General features: G+C 53.8%; 1 protein-coding gene across 1 annotated transcript in view; it reads right to left on the bottom strand.

Moving 5' to 3' along the window:
• Window positions 1–4,308, bottom strand: part of AWAT1 (acyl-CoA wax alcohol acyltransferase 1) — a 7,032-nt gene extending 2,724 nt beyond the window's left edge. The window contains exons 1-5 of the mRNA XM_056809326.1: window positions 4,224–4,308; window positions 3,365–3,472; window positions 2,841–2,911; window positions 1,311–1,515; window positions 821–995 (exon numbers count right to left, since the gene is read on the bottom strand). Of these exons, the coding sequence (XP_056665304.1) occupies window positions 821–995; window positions 1,311–1,515; window positions 2,841–2,911; window positions 3,365–3,472; window positions 4,224–4,308 (644 nt within the window). The remainder of the gene's footprint in view (window positions 1–820; window positions 996–1,310; window positions 1,516–2,840; window positions 2,912–3,364; window positions 3,473–4,223) is intronic.
• Window positions 4,309–9,794: the final 5,486 nt, after the last annotated feature.

Genomic DNA, 9,794 nt, shown 5'->3' with positions numbered 1-9,794 from the left:
ACAATAGGATGCCCCCAAAGTAAACTGCTGCACGTGGCCTAGGGTCCCAAGAAGCCCTTTCCCTGGATGGAAAGAGGAAATAATGGAGGCCTGAACCTCTGATGACTTGACTTGGCCCAGTCTCCTGGGGATGGGCCCACTTGACTCATGGGAAGATATTTCAGATGAAAGAGGATATTTTGAGCTCTCAGTTCCATCTACCTTGCTGAGCTGTCTCCTAACTGAGGGCAGGCACAGCACTCAAATCTGGTAGAGTCTCCAGAAGTCACTGCAGAATGCCACTGTATTTGTGTCTTATCTCCCGCTAGAATGTCAGCTCCCACAGGGCAGAGATTGTGTCACCTGAGCACTACTGACATTTGGCCTTTGAGTGCTTTTGAGTTTGCAAAGTGATTTACATCTGTTGACTTCATTTGATCCTCAGAGCCACCATTAGAGGTGGACGCTATTTTATTTTATAGATGGGGAAACTGAGGCCCCAAGAGCTTAAGTGGTTTGCCTGGAGTCATGTGGCTAGAGGCAGGATTTGCACTCAGGGTTTCTTAACTCCAAGTCTTTGCACTGTAGCCACCTAGCTTCTTAGTTGCTCCATATGAACTGGATTTCTTCCTCGGGTCTAGCATATTGTTCTGCACACAGTGGGGAATGAATAAGTGTCTCTTGAGTGGGTGAATATTTTAAGTGCCACTATGTGTTTGTGGCTCAGCCATCTACCAGGCTGGAACCCATGGCTTCTTCTCTAAATCTGGGACCACTCGAGGTTCCTACTCAATACAGATTTGGGGACTGTCTATCCCCTGCCAGGCTACAGTCACCTTACCCGTGTCGGAGGGCCGTGCGGATGAACCCTTTCCGCTTCCTGATGAGGAGCGAGGTGGTGTCAGGCACGCTCTGCAGAGCCTCCCCAATGCCCCCGATGACGATGCCCACCAGGTTCCCGGGGCCATTCCGGGACAGCAGGTAGTCAAGGGATGACTGACTCACTGGGCACACACCTGCAGCCAAGAGGGACAAAATGAGCTCTGGCTGGGCTCCCCATAGAGGAAGTCCAGTCTATCCTCACCCTCTCACATCCTGGCTGCCTCCCGGGCACCCCTCTTCATGCCTCTCCTGTCTAGTTCTAGCCTTCCGCTACTGGGCAAGAAGCTAGGGCTGCAATGAGCATGGAGGAGGCTTTAAGTGAGTTAGCGGGGAAAACTTCTGGCTTTTCAACTTCTCTCTGCCCACACCGAGGCTGCAGGGAGGCAACCAGTGGGCACTCGAGAGGGCCCTCCCCAGGCCGAGTGCCCAGCAGCCAGAGCCAGACCCACCTTTAGCCATGAGGTACTCCCTGATAAGGGGGATCTTGAAGAACCAGGAGAGGGTGGCCAGGTGGGGCGTGATGCCAGGGAAGATGGAGGAGAAACCTGTGGCTTTGGTGCAGAAGTTGCAGAAGGCTCCAAAGGTTAAGATGCCATGGGGATGAATGCCCATGATATAGTTTTGCTCTGGACACAGGTCCTTGGTTTTCAGGAGCTAGAGCCACGGATGGGAAGGGGAAGGGTTAGAATGAGACCCCACGGAGGGGAAGGGAGTCACCGAGGAGCCTCCTGAGTGCGGTCTGCCAGGAGAAGCCAGCATGCATACATAACATACATACATGCGTGCGTGCATGCTGGGGGGGGGCCTGGAGCATCGGGGAAGCCACAGGGTATGTGGAAGCATGGGGAAATGGATTGATGCCCATGTCCTGTCCAGGAATGGTGGCATTAGAGATGGGGTGTGCATGTTGGGGTGAACCCTAGCCATGTAATCAAGGGGTACGGGGAGATCCTGGAGAAAAGTCCTTGGGGAATGCCAAAGCTTAGCCCACATGGTTCCAATTCATCTTAATCAGGGTCACATGGGACTCTTTTTTCTATCCTAGGTAGATGGTAGATAGGTGTCACAGTGCCTAGAGTTCTGGGCCTGGAGTCAGGAAGGCATGAGTTCAGACCCAGCCTTAGATGCTTACTAGCTGTGTGACCTGGGCAAATCACTTCACCTCTGCCTCAGTTTCCTCAGCTATAAAGTGGAGATCACAATAGCACTTACCTCCCAGGATTGTTAAGAATCAAATGAGATACTCTTTGTCAAGCGCTTAGCACAGTGCTTGGCATAATAGGTGCTTGATCCACCCCTCCCTCCCTCCTCCCTTCCTTCCTTCCTTCCTTCCTTCTTGGAGCTTAGGGAGCACTGCTCATTAGGAGGAAGGCCCAGAGCCTGTCTGCCTAGGTACAGAGGCAGCCTAGACATTCTATGGACAAAGCATCCTCCTCTGTGCCCTGCAGGTGGATGTGGGTGGCCCTGGGCTCTTGAAGGCTGTGGCCAGTGCTACTGAAGTCACCCCATGTGGCGATAGACTGTGGCTGCCCTCTGTGGACCAGGTCGGGTGTGGTGGGCAGAGGACAGATTCCAAGTTCTGCTGCCTGGGTGACCCTGGGTGAAGGGCTCAGGGATCTCTAGGCATCCTTCCAGCTCTGCCTGCAGGAGTGCCTGAGCCGTGGCAGGAGGAGACCCCCATCCTCAGAAGGCTGGCCTTGGAGGATGGATGTGGCTTTGGTCGCGGGGCTCCTGGGCTGGGAGAACATTGGGCATTGCCACCCGGGCTCTGGAGGGACTGAACTGAGGGGGACCTGGTAGGGGGGACACAACCGGATTCTGGCTCAGGGCCAAGGCTGGCTTGTTCTGAAGGCTGGCCTGTCCTGCCTTGTGGTTTGCTTGGGTCTGGACTCCTCAGGGGCAATCCCAGGGATATGTGCAGAGATGCTCTTCCTCTCGGGCCCCAAGAGCAGAGAGCGGCCCAGGGCAGGGCAGCTTACCGTAATGGGGAAGTAGTCTCGGAGCTTGGTCCAGACTTGCCAGTTCTGTACCCAGGCCACGCGCCTGCCACCTAAGAGCACCCAGAGGAGGGCAGCAGATTGGGAAGGGGAAATGATTTATATGGGGATCTTGCCTAGAAAGAGCTTGGAGGAGGGTCCAGAAGTCCAAGCTGGGCACCCTTGGGCTCCAGGAGAATTGTGATAAGATTGATGGGTGCTGGGGGTGGGGTGCCATGGTGGATACAGCACTGAACCTGGAGGCAGGAAGACCCAAGTTCAAATTCTACTATAAATTCTACCCATCCACTCTGTGACCTTAGGCAAGTCACTTACCGTCTCTGAACCTCAATTCCTAAATCTCTAAAACGGGTCTGGTAATATACAGGTAGGTGGCATGAGGTATAAATGAAAGAACATATGAAAAGCTCTCTACCAGCCTTCTAGGGCTGCATAACTATGAGTGTTGCTGCTGCAACTGCTTGGGGCAGGAAAGAGCTCAGGGCGGACTGGGCCAGGGCCCTCACCTTGCTCAGGTGTCTTCCAGTCCACAACAAGCCAGGCAGCGTAGAGTGCCGGCAGAGGCCAGAAAGGAGTGAAGAGCAGGTAGAAAAGGATGGGCTGCAAGATCCAAACTGTCAAGGGAGTCAGAAAACTGGGATGAAGCCTGGTTGGAGGGAGCCAACAGCTAGGTGGACATCGAGGCAGCAATACCGGGGCCCTTGAGCTCCTGCAGCAGGTGACTCAGCCACTCTTGGTTCATCTTGTCCTTCCCTTTGCCAGCTGCTCCTGGCCATCTTCCCCCTGCCCATTGAGCAGCCCCATCCATCTAGTCATCCTTCCCACCTGCCTCTCCACCCCTGCCCCTGCCATTCTCCCATGGCTGACTGCCCCCTCCTCCATTATGTATCTCCCTGCCTGCTGCCTGCCCACCCACCCTGTTGCTTGGCTTTTAGTCCAGCGGGATGGCCACCTTTGTCCCCATGCTCCCTTCGGGTGTCCTCCAGCCCTCTGTGTGTGTCCACTCTGGGCATCTGCCTCGCCCTCTGGCTTCTCTGGCTGCCTGTTCCTCTCCCAGGTGATTTCTCAGCTGCTCGCCCTCCGCTTGCCGAGTGACTCCAGTTTCCTGCTCCCCGGCTGTTGGTCTAGAACCCTTGCCCGGCTCTCCAGAGCCGACTGGCTACAGCTACAGGCCTGGTACCCTTAATCCTGCCCCTGCCCCTTGGGCTTCCTTGTGGGCCTCCTTGGCCCTCAGTTAGAGAGCGGGTCTGCTGGCACCACACGCCTATCGCCCATCTCTCCGCACCTGGGCCAGGAACCAGGGTAGTCCCGCCATTCTTGCTCCCAGGGCTGGAGACAGAAATGTGGCCCCTGACTGGTACTCACATATGACCAGGTAGCTCAGGTGCCACTGGCAAAGGGAGAGGGCGCGGATGATGAAGCTGAGGTCGAATTGCCAGGGGGAGGCCATGGTGGCCAGCAGCCTGAAGGAGATGCTTGGCACGGAGCAGGACTCCAAGAGCAGTGCCCAGGGATGCCTCTGGACTCTGTGGGTTGCTGGCTGCTTAGCAGAGCCTGGCACCCAGGCTAGCAGCTTTTGTCCCCCTCCTCTCCGCCTACCACCCACAGGTGGGAGGGGGGACATGTTCCTTGCCTGAGGCCCAGGCTTTTGACTTTTTCTTTGGCTCCTGGGAAAGCTCCAAGCAGTTCAGAGAGCAAAATAATAATGGCCATTTGTAAAGGAGCCAGGGCAGGATTGAAGAGTGTCCCTCCAGGCCTGAGAGCTAGCCTGGGGTTCTAGAGGAATAGTGTAGCTGAGTCAGAAGCCAGGGGTAGCCTTCCCTTTCCCCTCTTTGGCCCCCTCCTCAAGGGCCTCCCCACCGAGGCTTTGGGAAAACCCAGTTTGTTGACCCACAGGAGTTCCTGCCTGCAAAGTTTGGGAAGCATTTTATTTGGTTTTCTTTGTTTAAAGCTTTCCCTTCCATCTTAAAATCAATACTGTGTAAGGGCTGGGCAATGGGGGTTAAGTGGCTTGCCCAGGGTCACACAGCTGGGAAGTGTTTGAGGCCAGATTGGAACCCAGGACCTCCCATCTCTAGGCCTGACTGCATCCACTAAATGTGAAGCATTTTAGAAACATGCCCTCCTTTGGTCCTCACAGCACCCTTGGGAGGCTCAGCCTGTTATTACATTCACTCTGCAGATTAGGTCCCTGAGGTTCATAAGAGAATGAATGACTTGTCCAGGGTCACACAGCTACTACTTGCCCAAGGTGGGATTCGACTCCAAGGCCGCCACTCTCTCTACTGTGGCACAGTGCTTACCAAGGGAGCTGAAGGGGAGGACTTCCTCTAGGAGAGGCCGAAGCTGCTGCCCACCCTGGCCAAGCTGGCGTTCAGTGAGGAGAGTGGGACTCAGGGCATGGGCAGAGGTAGGCACTGAGCCTTTGCTCCCCTCGTTGTCTCCTGCCAAGGCCAGCTTAGTTGATGGGATGGGGGCATGATAGGGGAGGGTCAGGGAGGAAGGCCACTGCAGGTCCCGAGGGCCCCTCTGCCTTCCCTGAGTCCTTGCTGAACTTGGGTGGTGAGGATCAGACAAAGCCAGGTCTTATCTTGCCCAAATATCCATGGATGGCTTAGAGCCAGATGGAACCTGACCAGTTACCGAGTCCAAGCTCCTCATCTCACAGAGGAGAAAACTGGGGTGCAGGGAGGCCTATGGACCAGCCCTGCCAAGCAGCCTGCCTGTCCTCTCCCAGAATTTTCTCGGCCTAGACCCTCCTCCTACATCATCTCACTCCCATCCTTGGATGCTGTCGCCTTCTGGGTCAAGTGGCAGCTAGGTGGCCCAGTGAGCGGCTCGGATGCTGGACCTCCCATCCAGAGGAATTCAACAGACACTTCAGTGGGGCCCTGAGCAAATCACATCCCCCAGTTTCCTAGGATAATGGCAGTTCCTATTCTGCTCCCCAGGAGGATCATACATGACGCCAAAGGGAAGGGCTGTAAGAGACAAGAGTTACAACTGAGTGGGAATGCCTGCCGAAGAGGGAAGCAAACCAAATGGAGCCACATGACTCTGGGCAGGTCACTGGGCCTTAGTTTCTTCTGCTGTAAAATGGGAGCAGGGGACGGTTGGACCCAGGTGTTCCTAACCTCCAGATAGGTCAGCTCCTGATACTCTGGGCCCTGATGCTGAGCTTACCTGGTACATAGTGGGTGTTGCAAAAAAACTGAGTGAATGAATGAATAACTAGCCCTGCCACCCAGGGAAGGGACAAGGCTGTTGGACCTCTCTTTCCAGGTTGGCAAAGCAGATGAGGTATCCCAACTTCCATTCCTGGATGCTGGGGTTGTTGTCTACTCCAGAGTGGTCAGGGTACAGCCTCTGCCCATGGCTTCCTGTTGCCTCGGGCATTAGAGTAGAAATCATCATTCTGTTTGCCTCAGTTTCCTCATTTGTAAAAGAAGCTGGAGAAGGAAATGGCTGATCATTCCATTATTTTGCCAAGAAACTCCCAAATTGGGGGCAGTTAGGTGACTCAGCAGATAGGGAGCCAGGCCTAGAGACAGGAGGCTTCAGACACTTCCTAGTTGTGTGACCCTGGACAAGTCACTTCAGCCCCTTGCCTAGCCCTTACTGCTCTTCTGCCCTGGAACCAGAACACAGTATTGGTCCTAAGACAGAAGGCAAAGGTTTAAAGAAGGAAAAAGAAAACCCCAAATGGAGTAATTTAACCAACACAATAAGGTTTCCTCCCAGTTCCCACATCTGAATAAACTTCTCACAACACAGACACTGGACTAGGCCCGTTGTTGACTAGAAAGGGAACTGAGCTAGCTCCAGAATTGGGCCCCGACACAGAGGCTGACTGGGTCATTGAAGTACCTCAGCAGAAAGAAGATGCAGCTGCTTAGCCGCCATTTTCCTTCTGACCTTTGCTCAGGACATGACAGGAAAAAGATGACTAAGAGGGCACTGATAGTGGAAATAAGGGTGAGGTCATGGCAGAACACTGAGAAGCCCTTGAGGCACCTTCAGGGAGAGCTGAGCAACCCTGAAGACAGAAGGGAACCACCATGACCACAGAGCCTGCCGGTGTGGCCCAGGCCAGTGGGCGGTTCTCCAGCAGATCGGTTAAGAGCCAGTTAGCGAACATTTGAAATGGGAAGTGGTGACTGCAGAGAGCAGGCACAGCCCCCTCTAGAACTCACCTCATTGCCCTTTTGGACAGGACGATGATGACGGAGTGTGGGGCTGGAGCTCCCTTAGATTGGAGCAGGTGGGGCATTGGGTCAAGTCTCTCCACCTGTTACTCTTGGGGAAGAGCATGGAGGGCCCAGAATCAGGTGATCCCCCTCAAGGAGGAGTTGGCTGGTCAATGGGGGGGGGGGCAGCCATCTGCACTGCCCCCTGGATACTAGTCCCCATTTCTATCCTCCTCAGATGTGCCACAGAGGACCCTCGGCTGGGAGGGAGGGCCATGGTGAGCTGGAGTACAGCTCGAAGCTAAGGAAGTGAAGTTCACTGGGGCCCACTGCAAAGTTCGAGCCGTGGGTACAACGGAGGAGTGTCCCAAGTGCAAGAGGGAGGCGAGGGTCTTTGTCTCTCTTCTCAGTTCTGTGCCTCACAGGCTAAGGGCTCAGAAGCTGCAGTGTCTGAGGAGGTCCACTGTGAGGGAGGCCATGTCACATGAACTGAGCCTGGAGGAGAGGAGACTTGAGGACACGAGAACTGCCTTGAGTCTTTGGAGGACTGCCAGGTAGAGTGGAGGCAGGCTGTGGCCCCAGGAGCAGCATTAGCTAGAAGTCGCAGAGGAGCCCATTGAGGCTCGACGTCGAGCTGTCCCAAAGTGAGATGGAATGCTTTAAGAGGCCAGATGCCTACTGGCCAGGCATGCTCCACTGGGGATTCCTTCTGGGGATGAGTAGGCCCAGATGGCCACTGAGGCCTCTGCCAATTCTTGAATTCAGGCTCTGTGAATTCTCCTAACTTTTAGATCCGTTTCATACGAATGTTCCTAGAGTTCATATAACTCTTACATGCTCTTCCTGCACTGCTGCTCCCTAGACCTGCAATGCCTTGCCATCCTCACCCATCACATTGCTAGCCATCCATAAAGTCCTCGTTCAAATGCCACTTCTTCCATGAAGCCTTCCCTGATTTCCCTGGACAAGGTGGTAGTACATTTTCCCACTGTAGACCTCCCGCACATAGTATTTGGTTTCTGCTTGTCATGGATCGGAGTGCTTTGTGTGTGTTCACTTCCTATAGCCCTCCACATTCCTGGGGTGCTGGGGAAGAACCTGGTTTTCTCTTGCTTGTGCTGCCCCCAGCCTTTACCAAGCGCTGGGCATTTCCATGTTTGCTAAGTTGCCCAACTTACAGGTGTCCGTTTCCCATCCATCCAAGGGAGGGGATGATCTTTCTTTCTTTCTTTCTTTCTTTCTTTCTTTCTTTCTTTCTTTCTTTCTTTCTTTCTTTCTTTCTTTCTTTCTTTCTTTCTTTCTTTCTTTCTTTCTTTCTTTCTTTCTTTCTTTCTTTCTTTCTTGTTGACGACTCATTTCTTGCCTCTGTGTTCTTAGAGACTATCAGCTTCCCACCCCAACAGGGATGGAGATTAGGGGCAATTAACTGGGCCACAGAGAGAGGATCCTGGGGTGGGGAGGGCCAGGGTGTGGTCCAAGTTCTACCTCACAGGGTAAACAGAATTCAGTGCCAGGTAGATCGAGGGTTCCAGGGTGTCAATAAAACCAGAGAGTTGGGCAGTCAGGGATCCCGGGGGGGGGGGGGGGTAAAAGACAAGAAAGCCAGCGTGGAAAGCAGATAGGAAAAAAAGAACAGAGACCCCCCCCCGGGGAGGGGGGGAGGGGGATGGGAGAAAGGAGCCCGGATACTGAATCTCTATGTTCCCAGTGGCTGTATCCTGTTTCCAGAGCAATTTTCCACTAACCCTCTGCCTGGAAACCAATAAGGGTCAAATCCTGCCTCAGCCTCTTCTTTGCTGGACAAGGATGGGCTGGCTACTTCCTCTCTCCGAGCATCATTTCCCTCATCTCTAATGTAGGGCTAATAAGTGCTTAGCAAAGGAAGCCAGGGCTGTCCTCCATTTGCGGCATGAGGGCCCCAAGGGAGGCAAGATAGGCCGACATCTCTGGCCTTTTCTCTCACCCCACCTCAGCCTTCTTCGAGGGGGACTTTGCTTTGTGCCAGCAGGGGAAGCAGCAGGCTGAGGCCAGAAGCTTGGCCACTGTGCTCTCCTCCAAGAGAAGGGTACTCGGCTAGCATTAGATCTCTGCTCCCTAAAATCATATTGTCGATCCAGGAAACACCATTGTCAGGGTCAAGCCTGGCTTCTTCCTGTTTCCAGTTCAGCTATCTGTTGTCCTGAGTCCCTAGAAGAATCATTTTTAACCCACATCTTCCAAAATGAGCCAAAGATCCAAACTGTCTCCTTCCCTCCCTTCTGCCCCTGCTCAGGGACAGTCCATCCATGTATTTTCATTCAAGCTCCCTTCTGATTGCTGTGTTGTTATTGGGGGAAGCAGGACCTCGAGCTTTTATTCCCAGTTTGACTCCTTCCCCACCACATACGGTTGGTTACACAATGAACACGCATAGCAGGTAGGAGAGAAACCATGGATCCGAGTCCATTGTCAAATAGGACCCAAAGAACACCTCTGTATATGAGTACAGAGTGAACACAGACCACACAGAGAGAAAGAGCTCTCCCACTGGGGGAAGAGTTCTAGACCTCACCCAACAGGAAACTCCCCAAGGGCTCTCTCTAGTGTAGCTAGCGGGGTCTAGGGACATGATGGAAGCTCTCAGCGATTCTCAGACCAGCTTCTTCCCAGAGTCTTTTCTTCTGGCAGCCTGAATGGGATTGGCCTGGTCTATCTTCCTTCTCTAAGATGGAAGCCAGGAGTGTCCAAAGCGACTGCAGAGAAAGTAAAG

Source organism: Monodelphis domestica, chromosome X (assembly GCF_027887165.1).
Source record: "Monodelphis domestica isolate mMonDom1 chromosome X, mMonDom1.pri, whole genome shotgun sequence".
Classification (NCBI taxonomy): Eukaryota; Metazoa; Chordata; class Mammalia; order Didelphimorphia; family Didelphidae; genus Monodelphis; species Monodelphis domestica.
Note: the sequence above shows the minus strand (reverse complement) of the source record. Positions and strands in the feature narration are given on the sequence as shown.